The 19,052-nt window shown below is 45.5% G+C and overlaps 1 protein-coding gene across 2 annotated transcripts; it reads left to right on the forward strand.

The window, feature by feature from the left end:
* Positions 1–3,238: 3,238 nt before the first annotated feature.
* LOC122565194 (immunoglobulin lambda-1 light chain-like) lies at positions 3,239–16,333 on the forward strand. 2 transcript variants are annotated; one of them, XM_087976148.1, is made up of 4 exons: positions 8,578–8,722; positions 8,821–9,142; positions 9,522–9,556; positions 15,644–16,333. In XM_087976148.1, exons 1-4 carry the CDS (start codon positions 8,608–8,610, stop codon positions 15,964–15,966), a joined length of 795 nt encoding a protein of 264 aa, XP_087832274.1. In that variant the 5' UTR covers positions 8,578–8,607; the 3' UTR covers positions 15,967–16,333. The 2 variants fall into 2 exon arrangements, 1 of the variants encoding a protein (XP_087832274.1); XR_015751869.1 differs by lacking the exons at positions 9,522–9,556; positions 15,644–16,333 and having other exon boundaries at positions 3,239–8,722; positions 8,821–8,960.
* Positions 16,334–19,052: the final 2,719 nt, after the last annotated feature.

Genomic DNA, 19,052 nt, shown 5'->3' on the forward strand with positions numbered 1-19,052 from the left:
CAGCATCTGCAGACCTCACTTTCTCCCTGGGGAAACGGAAGTCTTGGAGGGCATGGGTGGTGTCTTGAACATATGTGGGGAGTTCCTGGACTAGGGGGGGATAGGACAGTGTCGAGGTAGGTAGAAATGAGTTCAGTGGGGCAGTAGCATGTTGAGACAATGGGTCGGCCAGGGTGGTCAGGCTTGTGGATCTTGGGAAGGAGGTAGAACCGGGCAGTAAGAGCTTCCTGGACTATGAGGTTGGAAGCTGCGGGTGGGAGATCTCCTGAGGTGATGAGGTTCTGTATGATCTGGGAGATGATGGTTTGGTGATGGGGGATAGGGTCATCATCGAGGGGGCGGTAAGAAGAGGTGTCCTCGAGTTGGCATTTGGCTTCATGGTGTAGAGGTCAGTGCGCCAGACTACCACTGCGCCCCCTTTATCTGCTGGCTTGATGGTGAGGTCGGGATTGGAGCAGAGGGATTGGAGGGCTGTGCGTTGTGAGGGTGAGAGGTTGGAGTGGGGGAGGGGGGTAGACAGGTTGAGGCGGTTAATGTCCCGGCGGCAGTTGGAAATGAAGAGGTCGAGGACAGGTAATAGGCCAGTGCGGGGTGACCAGGTGGATGCAGTGTGTTATCCTCCAGTCTTATGGCACTACTCCTGTCAACAATGATGACATAAAGATCGAAGGCAAAGACTCTGCAATCTCCGACCTGACTTCCCATAGAATCCGAGGATTAATCCCAATTTATCTATTTTCAGATCTTTCAAAATTGCTAACACCTCCTCTTTGTCTACCTCATCTTGTCGCTTTTATCTCCATATTCTTACTAGTATTGCCCTTTTCCAATGTGAATACTGACAAAAGGTATTCATTAAGCGCCTCTGCAATGTCCTCAGATTCCACACACAACTTTCCACTACTATCTTTGATTGGCCCTAATCTTATTCTTGTCATTCTTTTATTCCTGATATACCTTTAGAAGGCCATAGGATTTTCCTTGTTCCTATCCACCAACAACTTCTCATGTCCCCACCTGGCTCTTCTTAGCCCTCTCTTTAGATCTTTGCTGGCTAACTTATAACTCTCAAGCCCCCTATCTGAGCCTTCATGCCTCATCCTGAGATAAGCACACATTGAACAAAAACTGACCCATCTAAACTATTTGAGCCATAGTATTCCCGGTTGATATTGGGAAGTTAAATTCCCCCATGACAACTACTCCATTACTCTTGCTCCTATTGAGAATCATCTTTGCTATTTTTTCCTTTGCATCCCTGGAACAATTCAGAGGCCTATAGAAAACTCCCAACAGGGTGACCTCTCCTTTCCTGTTTCTAACCTCAGCGCAAACTACCTCAATTGGTGAATCCTCAAACGTTCTCTCAGCTGCTGTAATACTGCCCTTGATTAGCAATCCCACACACCACCTCCCCCCCAATCACCAATCCCCGCCACCCCCCCCGCCCCCACCTTTACCATCACGGTGGCTCAGTGGTTAGCACTGCTGCCTCACAGTGCCAGGGATCCAGGTTCGATTCCAGCCTTGGGCGACTATCTGTGTGGAGTTTGCACATTTTCCCCGTGTCTGCGTGGGTTTCCTCCGGGTGCTCTGGTTTCCTCCCACAGTCCACAAATGTGCAGGTCAGGTGAATTGGCCATGCTAAATTGCCTACAGTGCTAGGTGCATTAGTCAAAGGGAAATGGGTCTGGGTGGGTTAGTCTTTGTAGGGTCGATGTGGACTGTTGGGCTGAAGGGCCTGTTTCCACACTGTAGGGAATCTAATCTAATCTCTGATCTTGCTGAAACATCTAAATCCCAGAAGCTGCAACAACCATTCCTGTCCCTCCTCTGGCCATATCTCTGAAATGGCGACGACATCCAAATCCCAGGTAACAATCCATGCTGCAAGTTCACTCACCTTATTCTGGATTCTCCTGGCATTGAGGTACACACTTGTCAAGCCAGCATCTTGATTGCCAGTGCCCTCTCGCGACCTTGTAAATCTATCCTTGACCTCACTACCCTCAACCTCCTGCACACCGGACAACCACGGGACAAGTGTGGGAAATTGGGATTAATGTACGTTTAGTGGTGGTTATTGTTGGTGCAGGCTCGATGGTCTGAAGGGCCTTTTCTGCGCTGTGTGACTCTGAGAACCTCAAGAATAGTGAATGTGGTCAAGAGGTGGATTATCCCACTAGAGTCTTCCCAGCTTTCCTAATGGCTGAGAGAATTCCAGTACTGAAGCTGTGACTGTATGAGGTTTTTGCCCGAACTTCGATTTTACTGCTCCTCGGATGCTGCCTGAACTGCTGTGCTCTTCCAGCACCACTAATCCAGAATCTGGTTTCCAGCATCTGCAGTCATTGTTTTTACCTGTATGAGGTGGGCTTGGCTGGAAAAGGAAAAGAATTTCAAACATTTTGAGGTTCTTTAAACCACATCTTTGAGATTCATCTGAAGAGTCGGACAGATGTTTCCCATCTGGTGCACACCAAAGGTTAACCTGGGTGTCAGTGATATACGCTGTCTGACCTCAGTGGGGTCAGGCTGTCAGGTCAGGGAACAATTCTAACTTCATTAATACAGTGAAAGGCCTGATTTGGGATTTTGTTTATCACTCACTGTTCTTCCACTTGCTTTTCTTTATGAGCTGTCGTTTTAAATTCGGGTACCACACACAAAGAGTTTGTAGCAAAATGTGTATAACTCGGATTCCAGAATGAAATATGGTGAGAGGTGGTGACATTGCAGGGAACTGGAGTACAGGGAGATCCAGAAAGCCTTTGACAAACTATTACACAGGAGATCACAAAGGGGCAGTGGAAAAGGGTGAAGAATAATGAATTGAATTAAAATGTATTGGAAGAGATAAACAGAGTGAGGTGAGATTAGATTCCTTACAGTGTGAAAACAGTCCCTTCAGCCCAACATGTCCACACTGACCCTCCGAAGAGTAACCCACTCAGACTCATTACCCTCTGACTAATGCACATCACACCATGGGCAATATAGCATGGCCATTTCACCTGACCGACACATTTCTTTTGGATTGTGGGAGGATTCCAGAGCACCCGCAGGAAGCCCGCGGAGACACGGGGGCAATATGCAAGCTCCACACAGACAGTCGCCTGAGGCTGGAATCAAACCTGGGTCCCTCGTGCTGTGAGGCAGCAGCGCTAACCATTGAGCCACTGCACCGCACTGAGAAGGGGTTAAGAATATTTTGTCAGACAGAGTTCAAAGTGGAATGTCAGTGTCTGTTCTGGGATCATTTCCAGAACAAAGGTAGAAAAGAAAACCTGAAAATATAACAAATGCATTATCTCATATTCAGGGCATTCTGAAACACTGGCCACTCCAGTTTGCTTATTGGTGTTTGCTCCCCCAGACCTCCATGTTGGACACCCAGCACCAACACCTCAGGACACGCTCCATGGGCACTGGCCACATGCCCCCCACATCCATAGATGTGGCATCAACACCTGCCAGCCTCTCCTCATCATCATGGCACATCTCTGATCCACTAACAGTTCTGTACTTCAGAGTGTAGAGGCAGCTGCCAGGGCAATGCTGCAGCAAACACACTAAGTTCGCAGGGACAAAGGGCTGGGGTCAGTCCTGGGGTCAATAAAATGCATGTCAAGAGGGTTGGAGTGGAACCAGGAGTACTGCTGTGACTGAGAGGTGGAGGGACTCAATGGGGGGGAGGGTCAGCAGCAGCCTGGCTTGTGGAGAGTACCAAGATGGTGAAGGGGATGGGGGTAGTCTTGAAAAGAGTAATGGCAGAGCCAATTGTGCACGTGAGGCCATGGGATACTGCAGGCAGGGGAGGTATAGACAGTCATCACCACTGTGGCCTCCAGAGGGGAACCGTGCAGCTTGGTAGTAGACATCACTAAACTGTGGTGACTTAGCTTGGGGGGCATGGTGGAACATTAAAGTCTCAATCAAATGTGGAGGCTGTCAAAGTGTGGGGATTTAGTAACAACAGGCTGTCCAGGGAGAGCAGGTAAAGTGACAAGTGAGTTCATGAGTTGGTTGGACCTGTGTTCCAGGTGGAGCCTGATATCATGGTGCCCAGTCTGACCTGGTTTCCCTTCCACATCTGTCAATCCATGTGAATGATAAATGGCTGGGATCACATCCGGGTGGGTGAAGTCTGAGGCAGTTCAATGGGTAAAAAGAGGACTCCATTTCTGTTGGCGTGTGGAGTACAGGTTCACATCATTTACCTCACACCATCCCATGTGAAATACATGTGTGTTTGGTGCAAATACTGGCCGCATGCAATGACCACCATGTTACTGATCCCTGCAAACTGCAGACAGAGATGTCAATGTTGCAGAAATGATCACAGCTGACTGTAAAAGAGGCAACTGTGGGTCACAAATACCACAATTGCTGACAGAGTGGCACAGTTCCCATTTCCCACCCGATCTGGAAGTATTTTGTAAGACTCCTCCATGCAGCACCTGAAGAGGTCACAGCTGTAGGGTCTCTCAGGTGCTGTCCAAGATACAGGAGAGCCAGGGGCTTTCATCCTGATGAGTGAGGCTCAAGTACTGGTGCAGGTTACAATTTCCCAGGTCACCAGGACAGAACTGTGCCAGCCTCTGGATTGGCATCTCCAACCTGAAGGCATCCTATCACAGTCCCCTGCAAGGTGACAGTGCTGTTGAATTTCTATTTGACTGGCCAGCTAGTATTGGACAGGAGGGGCACCATAGAGGAGTGGTCAGTCATTAATGAGGCAGGTTTGAATCATAGCACAAGAAAGCAGCTCGGACTCATGAACAGACACAATGAAAACTCGGCAAAACTGACAATGTGACAAATCAAAGTGTAAGATTCATCTATATTCTTTCCTTCCTTTCACATGGAGTTTTTAAATAAGCTGATGCAAAGCTGACCATGCCATAGATTCCTAACAAAACTGGTTCACCTCCTTAAACAGTGATGTTTCTGTTACTTAAATGGGTGGAACAGAATCTGAGAGATTTGGGTACAGTTGCAGTAAAATGATGTTATATTGAGGTTGACTGTGTTCTGGACAGTCCCTCTGCTTAAAATAACAGGCCTCAGTTCCTGCTGGGGGCCAGGTGTTTGTTCATTTCACTCACTAGGAGCAGCTGGATTGGACGGCACAAACCACCCTCAAATACTGAAAGCTGATTGGCTGAAACTGACTGCTGAGTAGCTTCATTCAAACTCCTTCAACATTCCCATGAGGTTCAATTCATTCTCAATGTTCGGGTTCCATGGAAATAACAGATATACTTATTGTCTCAATCATATTCACCATTCTGTGCAATATTGTTAATTGTGTAACTGGTCACCTGGTGGTCAATAGCAGGTTAGATTATGATAGTTAGGTGGCAAATGGGTGCAATCATTAACTAGTCACATGCTCAGCTCTTTCATGTTCACATAAACTGTGACAGAGCAAAATTATCCAAACATTAACTGAGGGGAATCACCAACACCTTAGGCTGGATATTCCCCCTGGGGAGGGATACAGGAGTTGGGAAGGTCATTATGTTCCAATCCCACTGTTGGAGGCTGGGAACACACATACATTGGGATTTGATTAGATTAGATTACTTACAGTGTGGAAACAGGCCCTTCGGCCCAACAAGTCCACACTGCCCCGCCGAAGCGCAACCCACCCATTCCCCTACATTTACCCCTTACCTAACACTATGGGCAATTTCGCATAGCCAATTCACCTAACCTGCACATCTTTGGACTGTGGGAGGAAACCAGAGCACCCAGAGGAAACCCACGCAGACACGGGGGGAACGTGCAAACCCCACACAGTCAGTCGCCTGAAGCGGGAAATGAACCCGGGTCTCTAGCGCTGTGAGGCAGCAGTGCTAACCACTGTGCCACCATGCCACCCACAGAGAGATCCTCTGACTTGACCTGGAGGCAGTAACTTGTGAATTATAGGTGGATGGAGTGTAGCCCCTTCACAGGGCAGCATTTAGTTGCTCTAATATCCAGGTAGGCAGGAAGGGCCTTTCCTCATACAAACAGGCCCCTACACAAACTGGAAGTTGCAGACATGCTGGAAGTGACTCGTCGATGTCCATTAGTTCAGTGTTAACAAGACCCTAACAGAGTCTAATTGGGCACCTGCCCTGCCCTGCTGGGCCCAGACCCACAATGTCTGAAATAGCTGGAGCTGGGAATGATGTTGGAAACTAAATGTTCACTTTCTACCTCCAATCCTGCCTCAAGTTTGGCTACAAACTAAATAAGGACCATGAATACCAGACATTCAGCAAGTGGCCTATGCTTAGAAGTTCCCTGTATCACGTTGCAGGAAGGCATTAGAACATACACATTATGTGATAGAAAAGATTGACCACATGCAGATTTTTAAAAGCTCTTCAGGGTGGCATGTTGGTTAGCATTGCTGCCTCAGAGTGTTAGGGACTTGGGTTCAATTCTAATCTCAAGTGACTGTGTGTGGAAATTGCACATTCTCCATGTGTCTGTGTGGGTTAGTTCCAGTTTCATCGCACAGTCCAAAGATTAGATTAGATTAGATTACTTACAGTGTGGAAACAGGCCTTTCGGCCCAACAAGTCCACACCGACCCGCCGAAGTGCAGCCCACCCAGACCACTTCACCTAACACTACGGGCAATTTAGCATGGCCTGCACATTTTTGGATTGTGGGAGGAAACCGGAGCCAACCCACACAGACATGGGGAGAATGTCCACACAGACACAGGATAAATAGGGTGGTCAGTAGGACTTTAAACTTCTGAGTTGGGGGGAAGGGAAAGTCAAAGCGACAGGGAGTATGGAGTTAAATGGAAAGATAAGCAGCAGGATAGCATGTGTGCAGGCGGATTTAAACTTGAGGCAGACTGGGAATGCAGCAAAAAGGAAGGATAACTTAGGACATCTTATGACTTCCAGTATCTCTAGTGATAAGAAAGTTAGCATTAAGGCACTTTACCTGAATGCTCGTAGCATTCGTAACAAAGCAGATGAACTAATGGCACAGATCATTGTGAATGATTATGATGTAGTAGGCATCACAGAGACATGGTTGCAGGGGGGTCAGGACTGGCAGTTAAATATCCAAGGATTTTCAACTTATCGAAAAGACAGGGAGGCGCGCAGAGGGGGCAGGGTTGCCTTGTTAATTAAGAACAAAATTAAATCTATGGCACTGAATGACATAGCGTCGGATGATGTGGAGTCTGTGTGGGTGGAATTGAGGAACCACAAAGGCAAAAAAACCATAATGGGAGTTATGTACAGACCTCCTAACAATGGTCAGGACCAGGGGCGCAACATGTACCGGGAAATAGAGAAGGCATGTCAGAAAGGCAAGGTCACGGTGATCATGGGAGACTTCAATATGCAGGTGGACTGGGTAAATAATGTTGCCAGTGGATCCAAAGAAAGGGAATTCATGGAATGCTTACAGGATTGCTTTTTGGAACAGCTTGTCATGGAGCCCACAAGGGAGCAGGCTATTCTGGACCTAGTGCTATGTAATGAACCAGACTGTATAAAAAATCTTAAAGTAAGGGAACACTTAGGAAGCAGTGATCATAATATGGTAGAGTCCAGTCTGCAGTTTGAAAGAGAGAAGGCAAAATCGGATGTAATGGTGTTACAGTTAAACAAAGGTAATAATGCGGGCATGAGAATAGACTGGAAGCAGAGCCTAGCAGGGAAGACAGTAGAGCAAAAATGGCAGGGGTTTGTGGGTATAATTGAGGACACTGTACAGAGGTTCATCCCCAAGAAAAGAAAGATTATCCGGGGAGGGATTAGACAGCCGTGACTGACAAAGGAAGTCAGGAAATGTATTAAAGAAAAAGAGAGATCCTATAAAGTGGCCAAGAGCACTGGGGGAAAATTCAGAACAGAAATACAGAGACACTTCTTCAGCCAGAGAGTGGTGGGCCTGTGGAATTCATTGCCGCAGAGTACAGTGGAGGCCGGGATGCTAAATGTCTTCAAGGCAGAGATTGATAAATTCTTGATGTCACAAGGAATTAAGGACTACAGGGAGAATGCGGGTAAGTGGAGTTGAAATGCCCATCACCCATGATTGAATGGTGGAGAGGACACGATGGGCCGAATGGCCTTACTTCCACTCCTATGTCTTATGGTGTTATGGTGCTGCCCATAAAGATGTGTAGGGTTGGTGAATTGGCCATGCTAAATCACCTGTAGTGTTAGGTGGAGTAGTCAGAGGGAAATGGATCTGTGTGGGTTACACTTTGGAGGGTTGGTGTGGACTTGTTGGGTCAAATGGCCTGTTTCCACACTGTTGGGAATCTCATCTATTAACAAGAGCAACAAATAAATTACACTAGAAAGTCATTTTTTGATAGTAGGTGTGAAGAACAATTTTAACTCCAGGGCTGGTCGGAAGATGCAGTAAACATAAAGGGAAATATCAGACAATAAACGAGCTTCAGTGTAAAATGTGACAGTGTTTCCAGTCGGACTGAGGTATCACTGCATCAACCTGAATCTCTGAGCCTGAATGGGTGGATTTCAGGTCCTTGCTCTGGTTGGTCAGTGTGAATCGCTCTCATTTGCACGGATTTCCTTCCTGTTGTGAAGGGCTCTATAACTGGCTTCAATGGGAACCTGCTGCCACAGTCTGTCCCAGATACAGTCGCTGAAGGCAGGCAGCTCACTGACAGAAATGATGTGGATCTTGTGCTTTCTCTGTTCCCTGGCAGTGTGGCTGGGCTGTAAGTAAAACACTGCTCCTTCCACAGCAGCAGGTCGGGGTTTTACAGTCCCCTTTACAAGGGTCCATTTCTGATGTTTAATCCTTGCTCTTTTACAGATGGACAGTGTCAGACTCTGACTCAGCCTCCACACCTGACTGTGATACCGGGAAACACGGCCACACTGGACTGTAACATTGGAACGGCTGATAGCTATGTTGTGAGCTGGTACAAGCAGACACCAGGATCAGCTCCTCAGTGGATCCTCTATTACCATCACTCGAGCAGTGCGCCGACCTATGGGTCTGGGTTTAGCAGCGACCGTTTCACATCGACAGCCAACAGCGGCCACAACATTTACCAGTTAATCATCAAAAACGTGGAGGTGAATGATGCCGCCGTGTATTACTGTGAAAAGTGGTTTAGCTCGGCCAGTGCTTATGTCTCACAGTGACAGAAGGTAACACAAAAACTGATATCAGAAAATAATGGCCTCCTAATATCATTGTACTGGATCAAATACTCTAATATTTAAGACTTCATAAATTACTTTAATGATGTTCTTGGGTATAATATTTTCCAATTGCCGTTATTTCATAATTGGTAACTTTCTGAATCATTGCCCACTACTGAGTGTTGATGACATTTTAATGTCAGTGTGTGGATGTTGTTGTGAGGTTATTCCTTACTGTCCCACACCAACTGGGGCACTGGGAATACATGATCAATGCTGGCACTGGAGTATCTGAAGGTGTTTTCTCTCCATTTCCAGGATCCTGGATAACTGTATGGACTGAACCCTAGAACATCACACTGTGTGTGTGTTTGGGCAAGGGACCAAGCTCTTTGTTGCAGGTAAGTGGCTGAGAATTCCCTCTGTGGATACTAACTGTGTGAATTTCGGCACTTGATTGAAACTTGATTATTTCCTCATGCCTATTTCTTAACCTGAGTGAAAATGTTGGTTGTTTCTCCAGAGTCTAGCAGCAGAAGCAGAGCAATCACTCTTGGTGCTGCCTGTCTGAGTTTGTGCTGTTTCTGACATTGGCTGTTAGTTCATAGTTTTGTATATCATGTTTTTGTTCATAAGTGCTTTGATTTTACAAACTCTTTTTAGCATGCTGTACATTTGTTAATATATTTGGTGGTGACTCATATTTGAGTATGTGGTCTAATTTTTTTCAAGGCTTATAAAGTGCAATGTTGGGAACAGTTAAATTTAGTTCTGTTGGTTTTGTTTAAAATGTTCAATATTAGCTGCACTGAGTTAAATCGAAAGAAAGAAACTTCATTGATATGTTTTCTAATTTTAATTTTGTTTTTAATGCCCCAAAGCATTTCATGGTGAATTAATTAATTGAAGCTTTGTCATTGCTTTTTAGTTGAGTAGCAATGTGCCTACACATAACCCATTATTAATGTTGACAGAAATATCAGAAGCAATCATTCTCAGAAACCAAGCATTGCTAATGCAGTACTCAGTAAAATACTAGTTTAGTTCCTGAGTCAGTATTTCTTTGCTCTAGTCCTCTCTCTCAATTTTAAAGCCTATTGATAACTTTGTCTGTGCTTTTTTATTTTTGCACTGAACTGGAACCTCTTGTTATCTTGATTTCTGAAATAGCTCGACAGAGGCCAGTATCCCGTCATAAAGTTGTCCTGTATATACACGTGCATAGTACATGACACTGATCCAGTCTCCTCACAGCCAGCTAATAGTGAATAGAACCTGTGACACTCCTGGTTGGTTGTTTGCTTATTTATGTATTTATTTTTGGTATACACACACACACACACAATACAGCAACACCGTAGTCGCGCTTATTTTTTCTCCACAGCATCCATGTTGTGTAAGGGCAGGGACTCAGTGAAGACCCCATTGTGCAAATAATTGTATTCAATCTCTCCACCACCAGGAAAAGGCACCCAAGTGGCCAGGGAACCAATGACAAGCAAAGCCCAATAGGGGAAAATGCTTATCTAGGGAATTCAATATGAAGTGGGAGGGTGTGCCTGGCACTCCTATTTAAAAATTTTATTTATTTTATGTTATGTTTTTCACATCATCGTCACAGTCCATTTACACATGGAGAGTCCTTGACACTGATCCAGATCCCTCAGAGCCAGCTCTGAGTGACCAGGATGTCTTAACGCTCCTGTTTTTTTTTTACATTTTATTAAACAATTCACAGTTTATGAAATAATTAACATTAACAGCTGTATACAAAGAAACAGCAATTTTACAAGGGAGAGGAGCAGCAAAGCCAGGTCCCAAACCCGACTGTTCAACCAGTTTACAGGGAAATGAAGAACTTCAAATCCCAGTTTCAAACATGACAAGACAGTAATAATGACATTTGTAGGCACTCCTATTTATACCCATCAGCCAGTGTCCCCCAATTGGACCAGATTAACAGCATCGATAAGGAAACTCGTATTCTATGAGGGCCATCTAGCTGACCCCAACACAATCATTACATCCATCCCCCTCTCTGTCCAGGGACAGAGGCCTGTTCGTTTTCTCATACCGTCTGTAGTGGGGTTTACCCACCGGGTCCAGTTACTCCGACGCAGCCTTGGATACACAGACCGACTCTCGCACCCAGAGCGTGTTGGAAGAAATTGCTCCTTTTCTTCAGGTGGTAAAGGTGCTGAGGCTGCAACATCCACCGTGTCTGTCTCTGACTCTGACAGATGGGGTGGGGGTGAAGCTACGGGTTCCAGTAGCCTTTCCGACTGATCTAAGGGACCAGGTATTTGACCCTGTCATGTTTGTGAGTTTGCAGCTTTCATCTGGTCCACATGCTTGTTCAGAACCAGCTCACTGACTTGAACTTTGTACATGACAGGACCTGACCTCTCATCAGCCATGCCTCTTTCTCATGCAGGTCCACTTCCATGATATTGGCACCAAACCTTGACTTCTGAAGTGAACTGTCTCTCTCTCGCCTGGCATAGTCTTGTGTCCAGTGTTGATGTTCCTGATGCTGTTTCACTTTCCTGCTCCCCCTTCCCCAGGTCCGGGAGGATAAGCTTTAACCTGGTGTGGAGTCTTCTCCCCAATTGCAACTCTGTTGGAGCTATTTCCGTAGCTGCCAGAAGGGTGGTCAGATAATCAAATAGGAGCTGGGGCAGTTTGGTAATGAGTGAAAGTGGAAGCTGTTTTTTAAAGTTTGCCTTCAAAGTTTGGTCTGGCTTTCCACCAGCCCAGTGGACAATGGACGGTAAGCAGCTGATCTGGTGTCCAAGACTTGTCTGTGACCAAGACTTCTGGGAGTCTGTGTATTACAAAAGATGTTTGCAGCTGCTGATGGTAATTTTTATCCCTGTTGGCACCCTGCACACTGACCCACCAACGTGGCTATGCCTGCATCCAATCCTGGCCACCAGACATGACCTCTCATCAACATCTTCATCTTTGGACTCCCCTGGATGATCCTGGTGGAGTTCAGCCAGGAACTGATAGAGTCCTTTGCGTGGGATACTCACTCACACTCCCCATAATAAAATGCCATCCTCTTCGGTGATCTGGTCTCACCGAGTCCGGGAAAGTATTCAGTTCAGGTTGTGATGGCCCTTTTGATCTTTACCCCATCGCCGCTAGCTGTTATAGTTTTGCCAGGACGGGATCTTTTTGTGTCCACATTCCGAAATTTGTAGCGGTGGCCGGAAGGGACTCCGGAAAGTTTAAACCCAGAACAGACTCTTCCAGTGGCCTCACTACCATTGGTGTATCTGCTGGTGGGAGGCAGCTCAATGCATCCGCATTTTCTATTTGGCTTCCCGGACGGTGTTCCAACTTGTAATTGGGTGCACTTCGCCTGAGAGCCCAATGCTGAATTCAACCTGAAGTTATGGGTGGCACTGCCTTCTCCTCTTTGAGTAGCCCCACCAAGGGTTGGTGGTCAGTTTCTATGACAATGTTACATGAGCGAAGGTATTGGTGCAACTTCCCCACAGGAAAGATAACTGCTCACTTTCCTTCTTTGACTGGGTGTATTTGTATTCTGCATTAGCCACAGTCCAGGAAGCACACACGATTGGGCATTCCTCTGCTTTGGGCCTTGTGACTGGTGCAGACCAGTCCATAAACGGTATGGGTTTGATTATTCCTTCGCCTTCCAGCCTCCTGATGTCTGCCTCTACTTTTGCCTGGAAGGACAGGCCTTGCAGAATCATGGAATCACTTCTCAGTCAACATGCAAGGTGGTCTTTGCTCCTTTGATAGTCCCGATTCCTTCCTGAAAAGTGCCCGAGGATTTAATTAGGACTTTACTTGGGCTCAACATTTATCCATTAGAAAATGGTTGGCTATGAAGGTGAATCTATTTCAACCAATTTCCAACATCAAATGAGACCAGAACCGAAGTTGTACCCTTAACCTGTAAAGGTTCCCCGGTATAGGTTCTCAGTCTAGCCGAGGCCTTATGCAAAGTTCAGGGTTGGGGTCCAGAGTGAAGTTTGTTATAGACTGGTTCTGCAATCACTGATACAGCCACGCTGGTATCAACCTCCATTAGAATCAGGTGACCATTCAACCAGACATTTATTTTGATTGTGATTTGGATGTTGCTCCGCAATTTAACTGTTTCAAGACCAATGCAAGTGGGTGTTCTAGGATGTACACTGTCCTGCACACCAGCCTACAAGTTCCTTTACTCAGTTCAGGCCTAGTGGGACTCTGTTGCTGTCTCGGTCCTGCACACCGGCAGCAACTACAATGGCTTGCCGGCCAGGACCCTGGAAAATGTTCACTTGCTTGGCTGAGGCTTGGCTTTGTTTTAGGGTTTTGCTGTGGTTTGACCTAGAGTCCTCCGGTTCAGGATATGTCCTGAATGAGGCGATACTACAAGCTCAGTCTGCCTGGGGAGGCGCTCCATTTCCATCGGCATACCCTGTAAATCTTACGCTCCACTTGTCGCATTTTCTAATGACACAGCCAGTTGTTGTGCCTGTTCGAAGTCCAGTTGGGCTTCAGCTAGCAGGCACCTTTGCACAGTTACATCATTAGTCCCAGTCTTGTCGCCATTGAAATAACTTCACAGAGGCCTATATCACCTCAGCCTTTATTTACAGCTGCATAGTGCAAGAGGCTGATCCGGCTTCCTCCGAGCCAGCTCAGAGTGGACAGAACCTCTAACACTCCTGTTTGTATCGGTCCGTCAGGACTCTCTCTGATTAGACCAGATTAACAGCCTCAATAAGGGAACTCATGCTCTGAGGTTCACATGGCTGACTTCATTTCAATCACTACAACTTCCGGTTTCAACACTTTCTTTTCCCCCCTTGCTGTCAGACGTTACACCTCCAATCCATCCTCGGCTTTTCTCCTTTCCATTTCTGATGCAGTCGGCTTACAGCAATGTTTGCTGTAAGCCGACTGAAATTCCTAGCTTTCTTAAGAGCACTGTCTCCTCTCACTCACACTAGGAGCTCTAGTTCATTCTTCTCTCCTCGATCTCTTAGGAATCTGACGATGACCATAACGATGCTTATGTTGTGTCTTCCCTTCTTGAGCAAGGAAGCCCCACCTCTCTCAACACAATCTCTTGCTTTAATATGGCTCCTTTTTAATATAGTAGAAAACTGTTCCAGGATGTTCGTAAAGAATTATCAAACAAAATGTTACTTCAGCACCAAAGGAAGTATTACATTAAAGGCCAAATTGATAGAATTTAAGCCATTTCACAAACAATTTTTTCTTCATAGGTGATTTGTCAAGCCTCCTCACATTCTCCCAATACATGCTGGAACTCTCCCTCCGCTCCCTTTCCTTCATTACCATCGTTTGCTCTCATTGCTCCTTGGAGACTTGTTGCTTTGATTTAGGTTTTGCAAGTTCTGAGGCTGGAGCTCAGGTTCTGAGGTGAATTCACTGAGATGGTGTAGCCATCACTCTAGCTGGACTGTGGCAGGAGTGAGTGTGCAGTAAAAAGGCTTGCTGGGTTTGTGTTGAGTTTCAGTACTGATACCCTAGCCTTTACCACTCGCTCACTGAGCTGCTGCTGGACATCATGTTGACATTGAACCTGTGCCAGGAGTTAATGTTGCTGCATTGTGTACACTGCCAGCAGCCTTTCCTCATTCGGAGGACTCTGAGGGAAATAAAGGTGGTGTTGAGGCTGGGGAAAGGATCATTGAAGATCAAGCAAGAAATTATTTTGTTCTTCTCACCTTGAATGGGCTAACTGGAGCATCCTCACAGACCATTCCATGTCCTGTTGCTCATTAGTCTGTAGAACTCAGGACCACACGACCTGGAGCTTTCAGTCAAAGCTGTGGAGAGTTTGAGATAATTTTATTCCCAAATGCCAGAGGTTGGCATTGAAGAGGCACAGTGATGTAGGAATGGGGAGTGGGTTAACAGGAATATGGTAAGATAGGTCAGAGCTGTAATTCCCAGGTGTGGTTCTCCTTTACGCTGACTGTTTCTTCCCCTCAAATCCATGAAGCTCAGTGTCACAGCTCATCACAATAGGTTTTTGGGAAGAACAGGAATTGCTGGAAAACTCAGCAGATTTGGCAGCATCTGTAGAGAAAGCAGAGTTAATGTTCAGGTCCAGTGATGTTCTACAGAAAACAGATTTTGAACTTGAAAGCAAAGATCAGAGGCAGGGATCACTGAGACCAACTGCAGTGTCCCTGATACATTACCTGGGATGAACCAACATAGCACAGACCTGTGTACAGCCATTGAGTTGGAAGTGAATTCCCCACAGTGAATGATGCTCTAATCCACAGGACAATTGGTTTGACATCCTAATTAAGGACTTTCTTTTGTCACAAACCTCAACAGTCTTAACAGAGGGATGCTAACTCCCATGATTACCTTCTGAGGCCCAATTCTGGAAGCTGCAACATCTCAAACTTGTTCTTATTAAACTGAAATGATGCTATATTCTTTGCTAACTTTGTATGCAAACATTGTCTTTTCTCTTGCAGCTCAGCAACTCCCTGACCCTTCAGTAAAACTGCTTGGGCCTTCAGATGAGGAGATGTCCAGTAAAGGAGCAGGCACATTAGTTTGTCTGGTCAGCAAACTGTCCATGGGCTTTGCTGCGGTCAGCTGGACAGTGGATGGGAGTCCGACGAGCAGTGAGGTCCAAACCAGCGTGGTATCCCGTGACCCGGACAACAGCTTCAGTCTCAGCAGCTACCTGACTGTCCCTGGCAGTGATTGGAGCAGTGGGAAGGTGTACTCCTGCACAGTGCAACAAGGAGCAGCTTCAGAAACAACCGCAACAGTCTCTCAATCCGGCTGTTAAATATTTGGAAGTTTCATCTGTGTTTGCTGTCTAATTTAGGCAGAAAATGACACTTAGCTTCCACCCCTTCACCATTACTTAACCCTCTTCCTCTGGAATCTGCTGCATTTTGTGTTCCTGTTTTGCTCTGTGTGTTTGTGCTGTATTATGTTTGAAGTGTTTGTACCTGAGGCAGGTTCTGCTCAGTTTCCCATTTCACGTTTCAGTGACCAGTGACTTGGCTCCAGTCAGGAATTTCAGTTCATGTGGGTGCTGTGCTCAACACCCCATGCTGGCTTTCATGTGAGTTCATGATCAGCCAACAGCATCAGGCGAGTAATAATTGTTGGTGAGTGTAATGTCCAATAAAAAGAATCTGTGCAGGAAATCCTTCCGTGTATTTTGTCAACTTGTGTGGGCTTTCTCGTCCTCTCTCACTGCATCTACACAATGTATGGCATCTACTCCCCAAGACACTTTCAAAATGACGTTCCAAATTTGTGACTTTTACTGATTTGGACGAAAAAATAGCAACAAAAGCATGGACACACCATTACCATATCTTGACTTAGAAATTATTCCACTGTTCCTGGAATCCCCTTCCACAGAATAGTCAGTTGAGCAGTAAATAGCAGTTCAAGAAGGAAGTTCATCGACATATTCTCAGGGGCAGTTGGAGATGTGAAATAAATGCTGGCCTAGCCTGTGGTGTTCACACACATATGGAATAATTTTAAAATGTTTCTGTGCTTCCCTCCTGTTCTGATTTGATTTCTTTTTGTCCCAGAAGAGCTTGGGTATGAGAGTTGGATCAGTCACCTGGAGAGTTGCCACTCTAACATTGAGTTCATAAAGAAATAATCTTGGCAATGACAGACCGGACAGTTTAACAGCAGCAGAAGAAACTTCTAAATGTGACATGCAGGATGGATTAATGTTCACCTGGACACAGGGACTTCTTAGGATGATCAGAATACATTCATAAATGTGGAACTCAGTTGAGAAGTAGAAATGTGCTTTATGAAGAGAAAAGAAATTCAGTCAATGTTTCGTACGCAGACTTTCACAAGGGGATTGAGAGAGTGCAACATTGAAGACTAGTTCAATTTAGGAATGTGGTGAGATTGAAAGGACAAGTTGTGTGGTTAATAGATATTCATTTCTCTGGAGGGACATACAATCTGTGGTGTTTAGATATTAATCCAATAAGTAGAGAGATGGCAGAGCAACTCATCCCCATTGAGTTATGTGACATGTAGAAACTCCAGGCCATCTCCTGTGATGTGGACAAGGATTTTTGTTGAATTCATCCAAACAGACAATTGCAGCCTCCAAGTAATGCAAGTGCAGGATAGCACTTCCAGCAAAGCAGCACAGCCTCAGTGTTGTAGTCAAGCAGCAGCCATGTTTTGGGGTTAGAATTCTGAAGTGGGATTTATACCCAGAACTTCAGGACGGAAAAGCAAGTGTCCTCTTAACTGAGCTGCAATCCCATGGTGTTGTTGGACAATCAGATGTGCAGGAATTGTCATCGGTTCGGTTACATGTTGACATCACTGCAGTCCTTTTTGTTTTGTTATTCCTTTGGGGAGTGTAACCAGAGCCAGAACATGGTTCAGTGTACAGGGTTTGTACAGAAGGCTCGAAAGAATTGATGATACATATTGCTATAGTTTGGAAAACAGACAAGCTTTTCTTTGCCCACAGTCCCGACATAATGATGGTACTTTGTCTGTTTGGTGCCAGGGTCAAGAATGCCACTGAGCAGCTGCATTCTGAAAGAGGGTGCGTGAACCGCCAGAGGTCATGTCCCCTCACAGTATTAATGACATCAATGATGCAGGAGAGAACACAAGAACATGAGTGTGCCACTCGGTCCATCTAGCCTGCCCAGCTGTTCAATATGATCATAGTATTGAAGACTTCAATGCCTTTTAACCACCCCATGGCCATAAACCCCTACACCACTGGTAATCCAATGTAGAACAGGAGATCCTGGGGTTTATCAACTTCATCAATCTGAGTGAAAAACTTGCCTTTCATGGCCTTTTTATATCTTTCTCCTCACACCTTAAAAATATGGCCCATATTATTGAACTCCACCACCCTGGGGAAAAGACCCTTACCATATTCATCTATGACCCTCATGTTTTGATAAACCTCTATAAGGTCATCGATATTGCAATGAAAAACCTCCCAGCCTCTCCAGACTACCTTCATAACTGACACCTTCCAATCCTGGCAATATGCTGCTGGTAAATCTTTTCTGAACCCTCTCCAATGTCATAATATCTTTCCTGTAGCAGGGCAACCAGAATGGCACACAGTACTCCAGAAGACACCTCACCAACATCCTGTACAACCTCAATATCACATCCCAACTCCGACACCCTAAGGTCTGTGAAATGAAAGCGAGCATGCTAAACATCTTCTTAAGCACCCTGACTGCATGTGATACAAATTTAAAAGAATTATGCACCCAGGTCTCCCTTTCTACAACACTACCATTAATTATATGAGTCCTGGTTTTGTTTGTTTTACCAAAATACAATACCTCACATTTATCCAAATTAAACTGCCACTGCCACTCCTCGGCACATTACCTCAATTGACCAAAATTTTCTTGTAATCTGAGATAACCTTCATCAGTCCACTATACCACCAACCTTGGTATCATCCGCAACCATATTAATCATGTCTCCTAAATTCTCATCCAAATCTTTTACATAAATGACAAACAACAGTGGACCCAGCATTGATCCCTGCGGAACATCTCTGGTCACAGGCCTCCAGTAAGAAAAACAACCCTCCATACCACCCTCTGTTCCCTATCTGCAAGCTAATTTTGTGTCCAATTGGCTAGCTCTCCCTGAGTTCCATGTGATCTAACTTTACTAATTAGTCTACCGTGCAGAACTTTGTTAAAGGATTTACTAAAGTCAATGTAAACAATATTTCTAACACCTTCCGACTCAGAGGTGAGTATGCTCTCGCTGAGCCAAGGCTAACACTGCAGAATTGATTCATTATAATGCAACAAAGGAAGAAGATGATACAATGACAACATTTTATGATATCATATAGGTCTTACTTTGCAGAGTTGTCAC

The sequence above is a fragment of the Chiloscyllium plagiosum genome, unplaced genomic scaffold (genome assembly GCF_037043375.1).
Source record: "Chiloscyllium plagiosum isolate Xiang-an unplaced genomic scaffold, Cpla_swu_hap1 HiC_scaffold_28, whole genome shotgun sequence".
Lineage (NCBI taxonomy): Eukaryota > Metazoa > Chordata > Chondrichthyes > Orectolobiformes > Hemiscylliidae > Chiloscyllium > Chiloscyllium plagiosum.

Bases quoted from the DNA above. Each gene is read 5' to 3' on its own strand.
- LOC122565194 (XM_087976148.1), top strand. From the start codon at position 8,608: ATGGGAACCTGCTGCCACAGTCTGTCCCAGATACAGTCGCTGAAGGCA. The intron at 8,723-8,820 runs GTAAGTAAAACA...GCTCTTTTACAG, and splicing joins CCTGGCAGTGTGGCTGGGCT to ATGGACAGTGTCAGACTCTG. The intron at 9,557-15,643 runs GTAAGTGGCTGA...TTTCTCTTGCAG, and splicing joins GACCAAGCTCTTTGTTGCAG to CTCAGCAACTCCCTGACCCT.